Raw genomic sequence first — 22,534 nt, 5'->3', positions numbered from 1 at the left:
TTTTTTCACATCTTTAAAATTGCTTCAAAATTTAAAAGTATTTCAATCTTCCTATCAAAAATTCTAAATGATAAGAAACAAAATGGAGCATATAGCTCAGTAATAGAACACTTATCCGCTGTGTGAGGCCCAGAAGTCAGTATCATGCACAAGAGAGGAAGAGGGAGGGAGGGAGGGAGGGAGGGGGGAGGGAGGGAAAGAAAGAGGGAGGGAGGCCAAACAGTTCTGCATCCATAGTTTGAAATTTTAACACATATCCTTCAGCACTTGAAATAACTAGCACAAGGAAATGACAAATGCAGTAACTCAACATCTTGATCGCTGACTGAACCCCAGGCACCACACCCATCAGGTACAGCACAGACTCCTTAAAGCACTCACTCTCCTCACCATGACAGACCTTAAGGTGGACCATGACTTTAGTTCAAAAGAATGAAGCTGCAGATTGTACTGCTGAGCTGCATAAATATTAATGAGAGAGTAACTAGAAGGTCCTGGTTCCACGCATGACATAGGAGGCTCCCTCGTGTATCTCCCACAGAATAAACTATCGAGAACATATGGAGCAGCTATGAAGGACTCTCTTTAAAAAGTAAACATTAGCAAGTGGGTGGGGGAAGAAGACCTTAACATAGTACTGAACCAACAGTGAATTTACCTTTTTATTATTCCTCCAATATCCACCAGCCGGAACTGCAGCCTGAAACCCAAAAGTGAGCATCAGTGTAGGTAAAGCCCCAGAAGAAGCCTGGCTCTAGTTCATGTTCTGTAGGGTATCTTGAGAGATGAAAACCTCATGATTTTCTTTAAATTCACTGCATTCTCTCTAAGCCATCCCATGACAAAAGTCACCCAAAACTCTGAAATAGAGGCCTTCTTCTTTACCTGGTAAAAGGAGGGTTCAAAGCCTCCCTGTTTCCACCACCCCCAACTCCCACCCCTCATTCCTTTCATCATTTACTCTCAGATCCAATAACATTTTCAGGTTTAAATAAAGCACTGCCTTTCTAGATGCAGGACTGAAATCAGTAGCCCTAAGAAACCACACGGCACCGATCCTTACACTGTGGGAAAGACACCAGAGGAGCAATCCTACAGTTACTGACTCCAGTGTTCACCTCAAGGTACAGACAGGTGGATGCCAGCTAAAGACTCTCAGAACTGAAATATAAGGCAGACCACCGACCAGATCCAGGGTAGCCACCAACCAGATCCAGGGTAGCCACCAAGTATCATACACAGAGTAAACCTCAATGCCATTTGCAGAGGCTTTTTTACTGGGATAGACAGTAAGCTCACAAATTCACAACCCTCTTATCATAGCCTCCCCCTAAGCATTGAGATTACAGGAGTGCATCACTATGGGCATCAAAAAAATGTATCCATTATTAATGAGATTAGAATAATAATGTAGAGCCTTGTAATATTAAGTGTCAATGCCAGCCAAGTGACGGTGCTCGCCTTTAAAGCCAGCACTTGAGAGGTAGAGGCACACAAATCTCTGAGTCCGAGGCCAGTCTAGTCTACAGAGCAAGTTCCATGATAGGTGGGGATACCCAGAGAAACTCTGTCTCAAAACCCAAACAAGAAAAACAAATATGATAAACCACATTTAAATACCAAAAAGGAAGAAACTTCCTTTGTCAGGAAATGTCAATGCCAAAATGATAGTGACACTGAAATAAATTGTAAAAACTTTAATATAGCTAGAATTAAAGTGTTTAATAACTAAGGCTAAAACTCTTGAAATAAAATATACTTGCAAAGAAACAAAGAAGTGGAAATGTAAGAACTGAAAATAAGACGTTTAAAATTCATTTAATGGATGAAAACAGTAGCAAAATAAAGATTGAAGGCATAAAAGCAAAAAACGTCAACAAAATACGAACAAAACCCAACAACATGTAGCTATGGAAAATCAGTCTAAAGATATTTGATACTTTGCTCTAGTCCTTATGGGACCTGACTGTCCATCTTCCCTTTAGTTCTATGAGCTATCTCTACCCTTCAATAGTTGACCATCCTTACCTAAGGGGAATTAGGCAATTTGACATTTGAAATTAGAAGCAACTTTGATGAAGACACATAATTCTAAAGAGCTTATAACTTCATAGAAAACATGAAATTTAAAAATCTAGCCACATTTTAACATTTTAAAGTGTTCTACGGTGTTCTTTTTGTAATGTGTGTGTGTGTGTGTGTGTGTGTGTGTGTGGTGTGGGTGTGGGTGTGGGTGTGGGTGTGGGTGTGGGTGTGTGTTTTGCCTCCACGTATGTCTATGTGTGCCTGGTGTCCATGGAGGGCAGAAGAAGGCACTGGCTCCCCTGGAACTAGAGTTACAGATGCTTGTGTGTAGTCATGTGGGTTCTGGGATCGAAGACCAGGTCTTCTACAAGAGCAGCAAAGTGCTCTTAAACAGAGTCATCTCTGTCTGCTTGTTTGTCTCAGAAACAGGGCCTGTCTGTTCTTTACCTTGCTATGTAGGTCAAGCGGGCCTGACTCACTAAGACCCTCTGGACTCTTCAGACTGCTGGGATGAAAGATGTGCACCACCACTCCTCCTCAGTCCCCACAGCCTAACATTTATAAGCGTTTAGACAGCAGCAGACAAAGCCCTGCATGGATGCTGCTCACCTCTGACTTCAATACTTGGGAAGCATAAGGATTAGCACATTCAAGGCCAGTACAGGCTACAAAAGAAAGGACATGAAGAGAAAGACAATGCTATCCAAATTAGGATTAAACTGTTGCTAGCTTGATATGACCACAGAAGTCACCTGTCCTTTATTATCATCTTAGGAAGCCATGCCTACCGTAGGACACATGAATTATTACACAACTAACAGGAAACTTTTTTAATTTTTTTCTTATTATTTTTGATTTAATACGTGTGTGTGTGTGTGTGTGTGTGTGTGTGTGTGTGTGTGTGTGTATGCGTACATTGTAGCTGTCTTCAGATACACCAGAAGAGGGCATCAGATCCCATTACAGATGGTTGTGAGCCACCATGTGGTTGCTGGGAATTGAACTAGGACCTCTGGAAGAGCAGTCAGTGCACTTAATCACTGAGCCATCTCTCCAGCCCAGAAAACTTTTTAAAGACAGGATCTCATGTATCCTAGGTTGGCCTAGAACTCACTATATAGCCAATGAGAACCTTGAACTCCTCTGACCTTCCCTGCCCACACTTCCCTAGTTTTGGGAATTCTTACAGTAAACTTATCCAAGTGCCAGATATAATTTATGTTAATACAAATAAAAGTAAAACATAGCATTAGGTAATTAAGAAAATTGGAATGCTGATATAAAAAATTATTTTCATATATGCTAGGGTTCTTATTTCTTGCCAGTGGCTTTTAATATCTTTTGTTTTCTGAACTAAAACAGAACAGTGAAAATGTTTTTATAGAAAGTTGAAAAAAATCTATGTATTAATTTGCTTTGGGTCATTCTAGTCTCTCTGGTAAGCTCATAATTAGGAAGGCCTTTTTAGGGCTGTGTTCTAGTCTCACAGGTGCAAAGCTACTCCATATCTGGAAAATCTAAATTCATATGTGAGGAGGTTGTGCTTTTAAAGCATATTATTTACACAATTCACTGGAATGGCCCCTCTGCAATCTGGGCGGCTCTCTTATGCAATTACGTACTTAGGAACCCTCCTCTGCACAGCCGTGGAAATTCAAGTAAGAATAATTTACTGATTATGCACCGTTATTAGAATTTTAAAGCATTTGTTTGTTCAAAATTCTAGTTTATCAGATGGTTATAACTGACTAATTGTGTCCTTAATAAATAATAATGAACAAATGCTTCCGAAGGTAGCCAGACTTAAACTATAATGCTCTAAGGGAACTGCTTCCCTCCCTCCTATTAAGGAGATCCCCCGCTTCTATCTACCCAAGCTTTGTGGTGGAATTAACAACTGGGATTCTAAACATCTGTATTAGAATACTGACTTCAATTACAGTTGCAGAACTGTATCTGTAAGGAACTGTTAGAAACATTTTAACAGTGAAGAAGCTAGGGAGCACAGAAATTAAGACTGTCCAATTTGAAAGAATAAAATAACTATTTTTTAAAATTAGATAAAATATTAAACACTAGCAGACAACAGGGCATCATAGCATTATCTAGAGTCTGAATATTTTCAATACTAAAAGTCTTTTTGGGGCTGTGGATGTAGGTCATTTGGAAAACTTGTTTGCCTATGTGGCAAAGTGTGGCAAAGCATTTCTCTGCAATGGAAAATGGCTGCCTCTTCTGTTTTCTCTTCTCTTCATTCCTTCCCTGTCCTCCATCTCTAGAAGTGCACAGCCCGACTTTCCTAGTGAGAACTGTGATCGTTCCCAGCGCCTTGAGCAGTGGCACACAGCTGTAACCCCAAACAGGAGAAGAGGGGAAGGAGGATCGGAAAGTCAAGGTCTGCTTCAGCTTCATGGTAAGTTCCAGGCCAGTGTGGGATACATGAGATCCTTTTCATTTAAAAAAAAAGCCACCTTTTAGTCCCAACACTCAGGAGGCAGAAGCAGATGGCAAATTTCTGTGAATTTGAGGCGAGCCTGGACTACATAGTGAGTTCCGGGTCTGAGCTACATAGTGAGATCCATCTTCTTCCCCCAGCTCCCTCTCTCTAGAGTGAATGTGCATGTGTGGGTGCACGTACACACACACACACACACACACACACACACACACACACATACACACACACACACTTTTTAATACACATGTACAGGAAAACGAGCTTAATGAACAAATTTATACACAGAAGTAGATAGTATCTTATTTTTCCTACAAGAAAATAAAGTCTTTATTCACATTTTCTTTGCTATGCCATTTAAAAATCACCTACTTTGGATTCCTGTGTTTTTTAAGTGCTCATTTTCTCATAGAAAAACTGCAATTACCTCAAATTACAAAATTTTTTGTTTAATAACCACAAAAGATTATTTGGTCACATTTGGAATTTCACTGTATTAAAATCAAGTTTAAAAAAATCAAATCAAGCCAGGCAATGGTGGTACACACCTTTAATCCCAGCACTTGAGAGGCAGAGGCAGGCGAATTTCTGTGAGTTAGAGACCAGCCTAGTCTGCAAAGTGAGTTCCAGGACAACCAAGACTACAGAGAAACTCTGTCTTGAAAGAAAAAAAAAAAAAAAATCGAGTCACATCTCATTTCTATAAGCCACAAAGAATTGTCCAAATTTCTTATTGCCCTAAACTTCACTGCATTAAATATTACTTGAGGGCTAGAGAGATGGCTCGGTGGTTAAGAACACTGACGGCTCTTCTGGAGGTCCTGAGTTCAATTCCCAGCAACCACATGGTGGCTCCCAACCATCTGTAATGGGATCCGATGTCTTTTTCTGGTGAGTCTCAGCAACAATGTACCCACATACATGAAATAAATCTTAAAGAACATGTTACTTGAAGTAAGTAGGCCAACAGCTGAAGGTTTAGAAACGAGTTGGCTTCCTATACACACACTTCCAAGGATGACAGTTCTCACGAGGAAGGTCACACGGGATGCATTTCTGAGAGATGGAAGACAGGAAAGGAGTGAGAAGGGGAGAACACAGAAAAGGAAAACTGGGTTGTAAATACAGGAAACAGTAGAAGAGGGAGCGTCTTCCATTGCAGAGAATCGCTTTGCCACCGCTGAGCTGACACACCTGTTCACAGCCATATTACCATGACCCCATAAAGGCTGCTGCTGTGCTAATAAACCTGAGGACAGGCTGGCTACCATATCGGACTCTTATCTCCCCCTTATTGTGTTAAGTAGGCACAACTTATAAGCAACTCCTTCGTGGGAAGCTGGGGAAGCTCAAAAGGTCTCGTCTAAAGAGAATGCCTGCTCATGAAAGGGTCACCTAGCATCAAACAGTATCTCGATGACTGTAAACCAAGCCCCCCAGCTCTCTCAGGTGCTCCTTAACTTTTATGGAGAAAAGAAAATTATCTACTCATTAGAAAGAAAGTAAGTGGTTATATAAATAAAGACAAGCATGTTGCACCTGATTTCCTGGGTACCACAGAGAAAAGAACTCATTTTCAGCAATGTTTACCCCACTATCTGCAAATAGCTGACTGATTGGCAGCTACAATATATGAAATAAATAACCATCTCAAAGACCAAGTGTCATGTTCCGTGGTAAGTAACAAATATGAACATAATCCAACCTCCCCATCCGGGGTGTGGAATCCAGCAGGAGAACAGACTTATTGGCTCTCTGATTGTCTGATGTGTAGTGAGGACATTTGCTGTGATGCTGTGGTTATTACTGAGGTTAGATAGGAAAATCTCCTCTCTCTCAGGACATTAGTATTAAGAGTTACATATTCACGAGAAGGATAGAAAATGAGTATTTCTGAAGCAAGTGAAATGTGACAGCAAAGTGTGAGGTGGAGAGTGAGGAGTATACCTAATAACCTTTCTTCAAGGAAAATAAAGAACTCATCTTACAATCCAGTCTATCATAACCCAGGATGCAAAATAGTGCACTTCAAATACATACCCTGTTTATCATCTACTTTCAGAAAGCCAATTTAAAAACTTGCATCAGATGTTAATATAAAGTATTTTCACAGTTTTACAAACTACATTTAAAAGATCCTCTTCCGACATACACCAAACAGCTCTCTAATTAGACGTAAGACCTGCCCAAATGAAAGAAATCATACCCAGTACTGGAAACCTACCCAACTGTCCAGCACTGAGTCTCGGATCTTAGAGGAGAAGCAACAACTGTCACTAAAACAGCATAATCCCTGACTACATCTAAATATGTCTGCATACCCACAGAAGTCTAGGCCTCACCCCTCACCCTCAGCCCTCACCCCGGAAATTCTCTTTGCAATAGATGAAGACCATTAACAAAAAACTACAATTCATCAAATGCAGAGTCGTACTCCTGCAACTTAGGGTCAAGGGAGTTTGCTGTGCGATTCTGAGTTCTAGTAACTAAGTCAGAAGCTGCAACCATGAAGTCTCACCAGCATGGCTGCATATACATGGCCTGAATAAGGAAGATACCAACAGACATGTAACATGGATAGGGAAAGCTCGCAGGGCTTCAGTCCTACACAAAGAACTACAGGGAACTAGGGAATGCTGAGATCAGGAGAAATAGTCTTCCTCAGGAAAGAGCTTACCACCTGGTTAGTCCTGAAATAATACACGAGCAGATGTTTTCTGTATTTAGGAACACACACACACACAGACACACACACAGACACACACACACACGCACACACACACACGCACACGCACACACACACGTGTGTTATAACTGTTTGTTTGTTTGTTTGTTTTTTTAAAGAGGCCGTGAATTTGAATAGAGAGGTTTACAAAGAAAGGAGGGAAGGAAGCAAGCAAGCAAGCTGGTTGTAGCATATGTCCACAATACCAGCATTTCAAAGTGGAAAGACAAGGATCAAAAGTTTAAGGGTGCTGGCTGTACAGGTATATGTCTTTAATCCCAGCAATCAGGGATGCAGAGGCAAATAGATCTCTGTGAGTTTGAGAACAGCCTGGTCTACATAGTGAGTTCCAGGACAGCCAAAGCTTCATAGTGAGACCCTGCCTTAGAACCTAATCCTCCTCCCCCTCAAAAAGTTCAAGGCTGTCCTAGCCTTTAATTTCAGCACAGCACTCAGGAGGCAAAAGCAGGCAGATCTTTGTGAGTCAGAGGCCATACTAAGTTCCAGACCAGGCAGGACTGGGGAGGTGGGGGACTGGGGGTTGTGGGGGGAGGAGAACAAGAGACAGGAGAGAATTCAAGAACCTTGGCTATGTGAGACTGTCTAAATTATAAGTAGAAATTCAAAGCTGGGCAATGTTGGTGCACTCAGGAGACATAAGCAGAAGAGGCACTGCAAGTTCAAGGCCAGCCTGGTCCTCACAGGAAATTCCAGGTGAGGCAGAGCTTATGAAGACTTTTTTAATTGATTCAAAAAAAAAAAAAACCTTCACAAAATATACACACATACTCTCACACACAAAGACATAAATGGTTCTCTTTCTTGGGAAGTCTGTACCAAGTTTTGGGCATGTACTGTCCTTTTCCAGAGAGAAAGAGCAAGAGAGATCACTTAGGCACCTTCTCCTAAATCTGAAGCAAAACAATTCTTTATTTCTATTTAAAACCTAACTTTGCTTCAACAACAACAGTACAGACATAAACTGTATCCAAGGGTAAGAGGGATGACATTAAAGTAGGCAGTTCCAGCTCAGGTAATGTTCAATTATTTGCAATGATATTGGTGAAAACAAGAGCATTTTAGATGTGAATTTTTAGAAAAATAATCTACAGTTTTATGGATATTTACAGCATGTGTCTGTGCCTAGTCTTGCAGAACTCCATCTCCCTCCATCTCATTTGTAATATAAACTGCTCTTAAAGTACTTTAATACATTGTAACTGGGCAACTTTGTACACGGTACCTACAAAGCAGCAGAGATCAATACTCTAATACAGACATGCCAATTCCATTACCACAGAGACCTGTGCAAGCAGCCAGCTGCGGAACAAAGAGCGCAGCGTCCATCAGGATTATTCCTGACACGTCTCACTCTGCTGGATGAAGCATGTTTGCTTTGATGCATGAATAAAAGTCGTAAAAGAAATAATGACATTTAAAATTACACTTAACCTTTGATTACAAAGTTTGAAAGACAGAAATAAATTTAATTTTTTACACACATTAAGATGCTTATATTTTACCACCAAATCTATCTGTTCATATGCAGTCAAAATGCTGCATCTAAGGTTTTATAAACTGCCATGACCATAGACATTTGTGTTACGGTTTACCACTCATGACTAAAATGTTACAAGGAAGATGAAAAGGAATGAAAACTAAGCACTAGCTGAGAAATGAAGAAAAGGAAATGGGAGAAAGTAATACTTAAAAAATCATTTTAGGAATAAAAATGTCTAACTGATTCCTTTCTAAATTTGTCAACAACATGAACAAGACTCACTCACAGCCTTTTCATACGGTTACTACATGCACCTTTCCTTTGTTCCATTTTTCTATGATCTGAGACAACACAGTTAAAATATAATCAGAAAGAACCAAGAGTCATCTGTATACAATGATACTAGCAACTCGAGGCACCAGACTTAGCTTGTGTCTAAAACCATATCCCCCATCTTTTATTTCACTTACTTTCAACAAACTAAAACTGTAATCCATCCTTTCTCAACCAGCCTTAATCATCTCACACTATGGTTACTATGACAACAGGATGCAGCTTATCTGTGCTGTTTTCATTTTCCCCATTTGACTTGCCATAACAACACAGTCATTCTGCTTTCTCCAACATGTAACAACTTTGTTTTAGGGTTGTGCTCTTAAGGACACTGGATTTCCCTATAAAGAAATCAAATAATGGAATTTATATAGAAATTTTAATTAAATATCTAGTACCCAATTGTAAAATCTTGGTGGAAGAGTTACTTTCATAAGTACTTTTATCATATAAAACCAAACAACATCTAGAGGCTGGAGAGATGGCTCAGTAGTTAAGAAAACTGCCTGCTCTTCCAGAGGACCCAGGATTTGATTCCCAACAAACACATGGTAGTTAACTAACCATGAACAACTCCTGTTCCAGTGGCTCCCACAGCCTCTCCTGGTGTGCATGTGCTACAGAGGCAAAACTCCCACACACATAAAAAGGTGGTATTTTTAAAATCTAATTTAATGTTTTTTAATTAAAATACTTTAAAATAAATAAGCAGAATTAACATCTATCTTGTTAAACCTAGTTTACAGGTAGCAGTGACTGGTTTTGGTACATAGTTCTCCGATCAAAACATAGCAACACCACTACAATTGTGAGCTGTAATAGAGTGTCCAGTAATATCTGGCCCAAGTAGAAGAATCAAGAATAAAATCAGGTAAAGGGCTGGAGAGTTGGTTCTGCAGTTACGAGTCCAGGAAAAAGACAAGCATAGTGGTATACACCTTCACTCTGAGTCTAAGTCCAGTCTGGTCTACAGATCAAGTTCCAGGGCATCCAGAGCTATACATAGGAGAGAAAAAAAAAAAGAATTGGGGGAAGGAGAAGGGTGTGTGTGGGAAGGGAAGGGGAAGAGATCCAGGGGACTAACGGCTCTCTTCGGATTTCTGCCGATGCCAGGAATATATATATGCTGCAGGTGCATGCACACAAATAAAACACTTATACACATAAAATAAATAAATCTATATTTTTCTTTTAAGTAAAAAAGAAATAGTTCTAAATCCTTTGCTGTGCTAATCCAACTTCACTTGCTGTAAGTACCACAGAGACAGCAGTGGGCCTTTTACTTGCTAACTGCCATTTAACTTCACAATCAAGGTTTTCTATGGCAGAACCTTAGTTTAAATACTTTTATGGCATAACTAGTGTTTACAAAAGCTCACTCATAAGAAAAACACTCAAAAAGGTCAAAGAAAAGGCAGTTTCTGTTCAAAATTGGTAACATAAAATTATAATCAGATTTTGAGGCTGACAAGACGGTTCAGAAAGTAAAGGTGCTTGCTGCCAAGCCAGCACACTGAGTTTGATCCCTGGTTCTTACAACGGTGGAAGGAGAGAACCAACCTCTCCAGCTGTCCTCAGATTTCCACATGCACATTCATACCCCATATGTGTACAGAGGCAGAAGAAACAAATGAAGGAAGGAACTGGTATGTTTTTTTAAGATGTATCATGAAATTAGATCCCTTATCAGCACACAAAAATAAAGCACCCCCCAACAGTCCTATAAAGTCACATTCACGTGAGCAGTAAGACACACGTACTTCCTGCTCACAAATAAAACATAAATAACGCTCCTATTTAAAAACATGCAAATGCTACTAAATTCCCATTAGTTCCCTGCAGGCATAGAGAAGATTATTTATAATATTGTACTATTTTTGCTAGAGAGAATTTTCACATATTAACAAGGCACATTTTAATTTTAATCACAGCTTATATAATTCAATAAAATTTGTAGAATGCAATGAACTGAAAATTACAATTTACTTAACCAAACCTGAGTATGAAAAAACAAATTTAAGGTTCTTCACAACAATCACTTCCTCAAGCTCATTTGCCATTTTACTGTTTGTTTGGTTAGCTTGGTTTTCATTTGTGTGTGTGTGTGTGTGTGTGTGTGTGTGTGTGTGTGTGTGTGTGTGTGTGTGTGCGTGTGCGTGTGGAGCTGGTATTATATCCTGAGCCACCCCTCACGATGCTGAGGACCTAAGCCATCAGCTGGAAGAACAGCAAGTCCTCTGAAAGAGCAGAGCCCTCTCTCCAGCCCGGTCTGATTTTAAGATAAGGTCTCACTCTGTATCCCAAACAAACCAGAAAATTCACCATGTGGCAAAGTGTACAAGTGGTGGTGATTTTTTCTAACTTCCATAATTATAAATTGACAATGGTTCCCATGGTCTGGTGTTGGATGACCTTGTGTCACTTATCTAACAGGTGTGTAGAATACTAAAGTGCCCCAACACAAATGGGTGACAAGTGAACCCGTGTTACCCATTCTCTTTCAGTTGAAAACAAATGAAAAGCTCTGTTGTGGGCTAGGGAGGCTTCTGCGTCAACCCTGGAAGCTAAGTGTGGGCACTGGCCCCAGGTAAAGCTCTGGGCATAGCTATAGGGAGAGGCAGACACAGGTAAATCAGAGCTCACTGACCTTTCAGCCTCAGCAAAGAACCAAGATCCAGGTCAGGTGAGAGTGTCACAAACAAGTAAGGTAGGTAGGTAGGTAGACAGACAGACAGATGTGAAGAAATAAGGTAGTGATCAACCGAAGAAAATACTCATGGTGGTTTCTAGATGGATTCAAATTGGTTGAGTATGCACAAATACACATGTATTTATGTACACACACACACACGTGTACACACACACACACACACACACACACACACACACGAACTGCTTAGAATGGGTGCTCAAAATAATTCAGATGGCTTAAAAGGCTATTGATTTAGCAAGATTTTTAGCTTCACTGTTGTAGAATTTAGCAAATTAAGGAACATACAAGTTTTTTCCATTTTTCTACTCTCTGAGTCAACTCCAACTAATATCTGATGAATGAGGAATGTTTTATAAAGCCTGACCCATAAAAACTGAAACCATACTAAAAACAAAGGTAAATTTCTACTCTGTATTATCATAACATTTGACTTGATTAACATAAACCTTTAAAAAGCTGTTAGAGCACCACATTTTAGCACAAACGTATAGTAAGCCTCTTGTTACAAGATGATTAAACTTTATATATATTCCAAAGTAATAAATTCCTAAAAAGTAGTTCTCACATTGAAAATATTTTTCTATTTTTAGAACCACTTTTCTAACTCAAACATATCTTCCAGGACTTCAAATATGTTTCTTTCAAAGTCCCATCTTAAGCTCAGAGCAACTTTGAAAGTTTGAAAGCTGCTTAGATAGAACAGAAAACTTAGAAGAAATCAAATGCTAGAAACTTTAAAAGAGTTAGGGAGAGGGGTTTGCTTTGGTGGCCTATAATACCTATTATCTGGGTAAGGAAGGTTCCAAGCTCAAGGCCAGCCTGGGCTACATGGTAAGACCTTGTCTCAAGAAACAGTGAGATGGCTCAGTGGGTAAGGATGTTTTCAGTTACTCTGAAAAAGCTGAGTTTGATCTCTAGGACCCACATAGTAGGAGAGAACCAACTCATACAAACTGTCTTATGACCTCCACACCTCCATGTGCTGTGACATACTGTGTGTGTGTAGACATACGCAATAAACAAGTGAAAATTTATTTTTTTAGTTTTACTTGTTTGTTTGCATGACAGAAGAGGGCATCAGATCACATTATAGGTGGACTGAGCCAGCCTGTGGTTACTAGGAATTAAACTCAGCACCTCTGGAAAGAACCACCAGTGCTCTTGAGCACTGAGCCTTCTCCAGCTCCTAGACAGCTGGGCATGGTGCTAGACACCCTAAATCCAGCATTTGGAAGGCAGAAGCAGGCAGATCTCTTAGAGTTCTAGGCCAGTCTGGTGTAAAGAGCGAGTTCCAGGTCACTATACAGTGATCTTTCTCAGAAAGTCATAAGCAAGACAACATACTGAGTTCAGAAACAAACCAATATACATCTTAAGACAGGACTTCTGATGCAGAGAACACTGCAGACCAGCAGAGAATTCAGATTCCTCCAAAAAGTAGTGTTGGAGGTCACTGATGCCTGTATGAGAAAGAAATGTGATGGAATCCCTTCCTCACACCAAATACACCCAAATTCTACTAAGATTAGAGCTGGAAATGTAAAAGGGGCTATTTTTATAAGCTTCTGATACAGAAAGCTTCAATCCACTACAAGCTAAACACAAGGTTGAAAGACTTCCAGCCAGCCTTACACTTGGGAAATATGGCTCTAATGCAATCTGTCATCACCTGACCTTGGACAACACCCCTAAGTCTTTCTAACTCCATTGCCTTTTTTTAAATAAGAAAATATTCCTTGATACACTTTACTGATAACCTAAAACTGTTTTTTCAAGAGGCGTGAGGGGTTTATAAGATGGAATTCTAACCAGGTCTAGGGGCAGGGTATGCTGCTGACAGAAAAATCACACACTGCCTTTGCTGAATGAGCTAAGTGGGTGGACAGCATTCCCAGGGCTGATACCTAAGAGCATGCAGAAAAGGAGAAGAAGATAAATGTTTCCCAGTCTCCCAGACTGCAGAGTATAAATAACAGAACATGCTGACAGTGTTTAAGGCTGACCTTGATAGAATAGTTTATTTCAATCGCCCCTAGATGTAAAGTGCACTCACTGGGGTAAACTGACCTTGCTGGGCATCTGCTTGGTCATGCCATTTCTCTAATAAAACTGATAAAAGCAGACATATCCTGGAAATATCAGTAGGACAAGAATCAAAGGATTTAAGTGTGTCTATCCGCACGTTCTTGACAAGAAAAATTCCATCACTGTAGACAGGGATAAATTGTGGCTGCTTGCCTGAGCAGCTAGGGGAATGAGAATATTAAGAACAGGATGTTCCAGGAAGACATTTTTTTATAACCACCAGCCAAGTCATCTTTCCACCATTTTCTGTGACACTATCAAACAACACACTCAACATTTCATTAGCTTCTCAAAATGATATTTTATGATGAAGTTCAGACCTTATAGTCAAACCCTTATTAAAATAGTCATAACTAGTTGTACTGAAATGATAATTATCAACAAATGATAAAAAACACAACACACACTTGGGTGATAGTTGTGCACCCCTTTAATATCAGCACTTGGGAGATAGAGACAGGTAGATCTCTGTAGCCATTCTTAGCTACTTCCCAGGTTCTTTTTCCCATCCCAACCCCCACCCTCTCTCACCCCCTATCACTAGATAAAAGAGAAAAATGGATAGAGGGGGAAGAGAGAGATTTCTAAATCTAATTTCTTTCTTCTTGTTTCTCCTTTGCTTGTAGCTGGTCTTTGCTACTTCGTGGGGGTCTACTTTTTTCCACCTTTATCCCCCACCTCTTCACTAGATAGGAGAGAAAGGAGAATGGGGGTGGGGGTGGGAGAGAGAGGGAGGGGGAGAGAGGAAGAGAGAGAGGGAGGGGGAGAGAGAGAGAGAGAGAGAGAGAGAGAGAGAGCTTCTTTGAGCATGACTACTAACAAAGACAACCAACTCCCTTGAACAACTAACAGCTATACTACCTATCAGGGCTCTCATTTACACACCCTCTGAAAAGTTCCCAGATTTCAAAACATCACACAATTGCAGAAACTATCTGCAGCTGGTAAAACTATGCCTCGGTTAGGGCATGAGGCAAATCATAGTCAACTGTTGCAAAGTCTGAAGCAGCCTCATACCCCCCCCCCCCAAATACCTGGGGGATCAAAACGAAAACATGTTCTTATAAAATTTCTTTTTTTAAAGAAAGCATAACCCAGAATTCCTACCACAGGTCTCTGTGAGTCTGAAGCCATACATAATGAGTCTACAGGAGTCCAGGTCAGCCAGGACTACACAGAGAAACCCTGTCTCAGAAACAAAACAAATATCACCCAACAATAAAGAGATAAAGAAATGAGGCTGGTGTGGGAGGCATTAACTAGGATCCACACATGGGATTCAGGGATTGCTGATCTTCTGAAATGGTGTGCAAAACATGACACAGGAGAGGATCTTGCTGCATCCAGAGCAGTCTGTGACCAAAAAAGGTTAGGATGCCTTGAATTAGATGATCCTCCAAATACCTCAAGTTTATGACCCGTGAGAACCTGGTTTCATTCTAGATAAAATGGTCTAGAACAGACACACCAAAACTAGACTATGCTTCCTTCTAGTTAATTGTACTTATCCTTGATTCAAATCCAATAAAAGTCCATCTTTGTTTTAAAATGCTAAGGGAATAAGGGTCTAGGTCAATGGTCTAGCACATGCCTAGCATGTAAAGATCTTAGGCTCAAACCTCAGTATCCTTTCAGTTCCATGGCACTTAAGCAACTAAATATTCAATTATCAGCCAGTAAGGTAGCCATCCATGCCTTTAATCCCAGCACTCTGGAAAGATTTCTGTGAGTTCAAGGCCAGCCTAGTCTCCTTAGAAAGTCACAGGGCGAGGTAGTGAGACCACCTCAACAACAGCAACGACAATTATTCCAAGGAAGAAAGGGGGGGGGCTCAGCAGCTAAGAGCATTTGCTGCTCTTACAAAGGAGCTGAGTTAGGTTCCTAGCACCCATACTGGATGGCTCACAGCCAAGCTCTTACAAATCTGACATCTTCTGGTCTCTATGGGCACTTGCACAAATATGGTACACTATACTCACACAGAGAAACAAACCCATAAAAAATAAATATACATCTTTACAAATATTTAAAAATGTTTAGCTTCAATAACAGCTAAACATGGTGGCCATGCCTTTAATCATAGCGGACACAGAGGATCTCTGGGCTCAAAGCCTGCCTGGTCCACCTAGTAAGTTCTCCAGCCCAGGCAGAGCTACATAATAAGACTCTGTCTAAATAAATAAAATTCAGTACCATCCTTGCACTTCAAATCTTTCCCACCTTTCCTCAGTTTACCTTCCTGCTCTTTAAGCTTCTCTGCACATTCAAATTTTGACTATAAAACATTTTATTCCTCAGTAAGACAATTTATTTTTAGGGCTTCCCTACAAGGAATCGCATTTACTAGATCCTGAGTACATTTTTTTTTTTAATGAACTGGAGACAAGATCTGACTCCTACTCCTAATTAATTTGGGCTGTTAATTTAAGTTCATCAAATTCTTGGGCTTTGAGAAAAAAAAAACTATTAGTGTGGCCAAAATATAGTGACTGAGACACACCCCTACCTCATAAATCTGTAATATTTTCTTGAAAAGGCACAAAACTTACTAATGAGAACTATAATTCACCAGCAATTACATATAAGAAACTACAGCTCTGCTGACTGGCAAGTAATTTGCAAGGGCAGATCAGTGTAGCTGCATAAAAGAAATATCCACCTGCACACACCAGCACTAATCAGGGCGTGAAATTAAACTTCTTGTTTGAAAAGAAACAGCTGCTTCAAGGCTGTGACTTAGTTGGAGAAGCAAATATTAAGGCCATCCTCTTCTCTCTGATGTTTATAGCATTTCTAATAGAGGAAGAAGCAAAGGAGAAGGGCCAGCCAGCTAACTTCTATAAAGGCAGAAATATCCCAGTGACATGACAAATTTTCCACTTGCTTAATCACACAGATGTAACCCAACCAAGCTGCTACAGAGAATGCAGAGATCACTTACACACTTGGAAATCCCAAACTGATGACTGTGGATGTCTAGCCAAATTAGTCAAAACAGAGATCACAGTACAAAGATTCAACAAATATTAAGTGCTATAATAAGTTTTAAAATAACCTATTACCATTTTCATTACAACATAGTCCGTTTTGGATTAGCTGGGCTAATGAGATCCTAATTCAGTAATTTAACCAGTTGTTAAAATTTTCCCAGTATTTGTCAAAAATCTACTAATACAAACTTCAACTTATTCTAATATACTACAGTCCCACTATTCTGGTAGAGCTAGGGAGGGGGAAAGTCCCCCAAAATCACATACTACAAGCAATGCATTGGCCTATAGAAACCAGTGATTCTGAAAGTGTAGTCCCAGAGCAGCAGCAGGGCCAGGAAACGGTGCACACACAGACTTACAGAACAGGCAAGTGCAGAAGAGGCCACAGCTCCGGCAGGGTTCACGACTCCTTAAACTTTAGTCCTTTCTTTAAGGAGCTTAAGGGATGCTTTGTCTTCTGTTTCTGCTACTGCTTATGAGGTGGGATCTTGTTAGCCTCGAGTGGTCTTAAATTTGCAATCCTCCTGCCTCAGTGCCCAGAGTATTGAGATTACAAGCACACCTGCCTTTCTAATCTTTTCATTAAAGATAAAGATTTAGTGGGGTTGGGGATTTGGCTCAGTGATAGAGCACTTGCCTAGCAAGGACAAAGCCCTGGGTTCGGTCCCCATCTATGAAAAAAAGAAAAGAAAAAAAAAAAAAAAAAGATAAAGATTTAGGAGCACTGAGCTGACTCAGCAGGTAAAGATGGCTGCCACCAACCCTGACCACCGGAGTTTGAACTCAGGGTTCCACATAGTAGAGAGAGCAACGGCACATTATGTCCCTTGTACATACATAAACACAAATGTAATTTTTAAAACTTATTGGGAGTAATGGCTCATACCAACAATCCCAGAACTAAGGAGGCAGAGGCAGGAAGGTCCCCTATATATTCCAGAGCAATCAGGCATATATAGTAGTTCTACACACACACACACACACACACACTTTCTATCTCTCTGATAAATGCATAACAATTATCAAGCATTTGCTGGGCAGTGATTGATTCATGCCTATAATCCTAGCTGATGCAAGACAATACTCTGAGTTAACGCCAACCTGAGCTACAAAGTGGGTTCCAAGCTAGCCTGAACTCTATCTCAAATATACATATATATATTTTTACACACACACACACACACACACACACACACACACACACAAATATATAAGAACCTGTTTTTAGTTAGGATGTGGTTCAGCCCTTAGCACACACCCTGTGGCTAACGTTAATTTGTAGAAACAGCATCCATGCTTGAAAGTGATGTTTGAGTGGCAGAAAAAGTGATGAATCAGAGATAGATTTGACAGACTAGGATTATGCCCAACTCTCATGAGAAAGAGAGGAACGGGAAGCTAAGGGTGAGACAAAGAGTAGAGGAATAGAGAACAGTACAGGAGAAATACAGTACAGTTAATGGAGAACAGAACAGTAGAGTTGACAGGGAGAGTAGAGTAGCAAGAGAGAGAGGAGGAGGCAGTTTTCCCAGAGATAAATTAACGAGAGAACAAGCTAGACACAGGTAAAAACAGAAAGAACACAGGAGTCACGAGATTAGAAAAGTTTGCTAGAGTTAGTTTGAGACCAAGCAGAGTAATTCAGAGGCCAAGAAAAAAAATCCAGATTGAATAAGTGACCTGGGAGAGGAGCTTGAGCCAGAAAAGTGGAGTTGAGCCAGCCAGCTTAAAGTTCAGAAAAAAAAACTAGAAAGGTGAGCTGATTCTGAAGCAAATCTTAGAAACTGAAAACATTCTAGGCCTAGATAAGATTGGACAGAGGCTGGAAGCTTCCAGAACTAGGCCTAGGTTAGCAGACAGAGGCAGTGAGCCTCCTAGACAAAAGGGGAATAAACGTTACTTCTACAAATCAAGCATGCAGCACGTCAATCGTGATGCAAAACTGTACAGCACTGGCTAAGCAAGCCTGACTACCTGAGTTCCATCTCTGGAGCCCACAGTAAGATGGGAAGAGAACTAACTTCCCAGACTGTGCTCTGATTCACATACATGCACTGTAGCACCTACACGCCAGCCCAAACGCGGTAATAAATGTGAGCTGGAGGAATGGCCCACTGGTTAAAAGCACTGGCTGCTTTTCCAGAGGACACATGTTCAATTCCCATCACCCACATGGCAGACCGAAACTTTAACTCCAGTTGCCCTCTTCTAGCCTCTTAAGGCACTGTACAACACAGACATATAAGCAGGGAAAACATACATTTTTAAGTTAATAACCATTTAAATTTAATCTTAATTGGTCTGAGTTAAAAAAAAAAAACAATATAGAGAGAGTTAAGTCCATACAATGTCTTCCTAAAATAGGAAGCCAACATTTCAAAGTCAAGGATTTAAAAAGAAAAGACTTAGAACTCCCTAAAAATAAATTGGTTAATGACAGAACCACCAATGATGCCAAGACCACTGAGTGTAACAGTTTTGGAAAACAAGATATTCATACCATCTCCAAGTTCAATGTGTTGAACTTATTAGTTACAGATATGCTGTCAAGTAGAAGAGACCACTATTTCTTTGATAGACCAGCACACTAGACCATATATCATCCATGTCAGGTACCAAATTGAACTCTGAAAAGGGCCAATATGGAGGTCTGTGAGGTAGCTCTGTGGGTAAAAGCACTTGCTAAACAAACCCAATAATCTGAGTGTGGTCCCAGGAACCCACCCACACAAAAAAAGCAGGGTGTAATAAGACACTGCTGAAGTAGAAATTCCTGGTTTCTCTGGAAACTCACTTGTGTCACGTGATTTTTTCTGGAAGCTGTCTTGGGAGAGGATGTTTTGCTAAAGCAGATTCTTGAGAAATGTTTGGAAACAGTATAAGTAGAACCCACAGACAGTGAAAGGACCCTCTTGCACTACTGGCAGTGCAAAGTTTCATTGGTCTCAATTCTTCATTGATCTTTGATTGTGTTGACTTCCTAGAGAAACTCACCAAAGAATTTCTTGTGGTATTCCGGCTGACTCGTATCGCTTCTGCTGACATGCACAGATCTGGTGTAGTCTTGTGAATTCTGCTGGATCATGTTACTGATTCATGCTTGGTGTTTGCTATTGGACAGGGTTGCTGGTATCCAGACAACCATGAGTGGAATTGCCCCAAAGAACTACTTTACTTCTAAACAGGTCCACAACCCCCTATTCTTAGAACCTTCCTTTTCCCCTCTGTCTGGTCAGTGGACTAGAAGGGAGGTTGAAGTGTTGAAGAACCTAAATAAAGTCGGCTTAGGTTCTTCTAAGCCTCCTCACTCCAGCCTAAGTAGGAAGCCCAGCGGGAAACAAGAGAGATGCCTTAATGAGGCAGCAGACAAGGTACAGACTCCCAAGAGCAGTCAGTCCTCTGTCTCCACACACATGAAACACGCACTCTCAGACAATATAAGGCTTTTGTTTGCTTGTTTTTAATTAAGAAGGTCAATGGAGGAGAAGTCAGACATGGTAGCACCTCCTTGTAATTCCAGGACTGAGGAGGTAGGGGCAGAAGAGCAGGAGCACAGGGCTATCTTCAACTAAACATAGAAAACCAAGGCCTTCTAGTTAAGAGACAGACAGACTGGCTCAACACAATCAAGTTCAGTTTACCCGAGCCAGCATGAGAAAGTCCCCTGTGTTAACCCTGTAAGGAAGTCACTCTGAAGCAATGACCATTTCTCTACTGCTTTTGCTTTCCTCAGCCTTTTCCTGTCTATAAAAATCAGCCGTCCTTGCTCAGTCATCTGAGCACTCATTCTCCTTTTACACAACAGTGGTGCCCAACTCCAGACTCACAAATGAAAGTTTAATTTTTAAGTTAGAGCAGGAGAGAGTGCTCAATGGTTCAAAGTACTTTTGTTCTTCCAGAGGATCCAAGTTTGGTTCCCAGCACCCATATCCAACTGCTCACAACTGCCTCTAACTCTTCTGACCGCCACAAGCATTTCATACACATGGCATACACTCTTATAAACGAATGCGCATGCACACATACATAAATGCAAATAAGATTTATTTTTAATTATGTATATAAGTCTATCTGGGGTCAATACAAGTACAGATACCTAAGGTCAAAGGTCTTGGATCCTCATGGAGTTGGAGTTACAGGCATTTGTGAAGCACCAGATACAGGTGCTGGGAACTCAGGTTCTCTGCAAGAGCAGCATGTTGTCTTAACTGCTGAACCATCTCTCCATCCCCAAAATAAATCTTTCTTAAAAGTCTTTAAAGAGGAGCTGGGATGGTGTTCTGTGGTGATATCTTTCAAAATGTGAGGTAAGCAATCCCCTGATAGGAAGATCACGTAACATTACCAATGACAGAACAAAATGACATCATGTAGCTTCTGGTATAGTACACTATGCAACTACAATACACATTCCTGCTAACAACTCTTAAATAAAATCAATCATGAAGAACTAGAGAATCCAGACATGGGGCAGTCTGTAAGACTAGCTCCAGACTCTACAAGAAAAGCTGGAATCTCAGAAGCCAAGGACGATGGTCTGTACTTATATCCCTGGCACGGGAAAGACTAAGACAGCAAGGAGAACTGCCAGCTTCAGGTCAGACTAGGATACAGAAAGAGACAAGTTCCAAAAAAGTGTTAATTTCATAATTAAACCATATTGAGGGACTACTGTCAATAGATAAAGATAAAGAGACGGTGCACAGGACATAATTTACTCCGGTGTTTGTTTTTTATTTGTGTCAGAAAAGTCTTTGAGACAGGTTATCATCTATCCCAGGAAACATGTAGCTCTAAGCTGAACTTGATCCTCTGATCAAGAACCTTGAACCTCCTGCCTCTACATCCCCAGTGATGAGATTACAGGAATGTGTCACTATGCCCAAATGGTACAGCTCTGAAGACTAGGCCAAGAGCTTCCGCACACTCCCTAGCCAAGAACTCTACCAACTGAGTTACATCCCCAGCCCTCTCTCCTGAATATTTAAGAAAAGATGCAGCTCAGAATGAGAAGATATGCACAGCACATAGAAAGACCTGAACCAGATCCTCAGCACTAGGGCTGGGGCTGGGGCTGGGGTTAGGGAGGACATTACTGAGACAACTGGGAATAGGAATGTACATTAAAGAATTTATCAATATTAAATTCCCTGGATAGGACATATTGATTATAAGGGATGTTTTTTGTTTTGTTTTTTTCAAACAGGGTCTCATTAACGGACTCAGAGATCGACCTGCCTCAGTATCTCAAGCGCTGGTATCAAAAGATATGAGCAGGGCTGGAGAGATGGCTCAGTGGTGAGGAGCACTGACTGCTCTTCCAGAGGTCCTGAGTTCAATTCCCAGCAACCACATGGTGGCTCACAACCATCTGTAATGGGATCTGATGCCCTCTTCTGATACATCTAAAGATAGCTATGGTGTACTCATATAAATAAAGTAAAAAAAAAAAATTAAAAAAAAAAAAGATATGAGCAACTATGCCTGACAAGGAGAATATTCTTAAGAGATACATGTACCATGTGCAGGGTTTTATGGTACATGCCTTTAATCCTAGTAGACAGTCATCGAGTTTTGTGGCCAGCCTGGTCTATATATTGAATACCAGGACAGCCAGGGCTATGTAGAGACCCTTGTGGTGGTTTGAATGAGAATGGACCCCAAAGGCTCATATCACAGATTTGAATATTTGTTCACCAGGGAG

The 22,534-nt window shown here is 40.6% G+C and overlaps 1 protein-coding gene across 5 annotated transcripts in view; it reads right to left on the bottom strand.

Moving 5' to 3' along the window:
- Btrc (beta-transducin repeat containing E3 ubiquitin protein ligase) overlaps positions 1-22,534 on the bottom strand; it is a 165,070-nt gene that overhangs the window by 124,350 nt on the left and 18,186 nt on the right. For 3 of the 5 annotated variants that reach the window (XM_032892065.1, XM_032892067.1, XM_032892069.1), the window contains exon 2: positions 659-700. The exons of the other annotated variants lie outside the window; for them this stretch is intronic. In XM_032892065.1, the coding sequence (XP_032747956.1) occupies positions 659-700 (42 nt within the window). The remainder of the gene's footprint in view (positions 1-658; positions 701-22,534) is intronic. 5 annotated transcript variants of the gene reach the window in all.

The sequence above is a fragment of the Rattus rattus genome, chromosome 2 (assembly GCF_011064425.1).
Source record: "Rattus rattus isolate New Zealand chromosome 2, Rrattus_CSIRO_v1, whole genome shotgun sequence".
Classification (NCBI taxonomy): Eukaryota; Metazoa; Chordata; class Mammalia; order Rodentia; family Muridae; genus Rattus; species Rattus rattus.
Note: the sequence above shows the minus strand (reverse complement) of the source record. Positions and strands in the feature narration are given on the sequence as shown.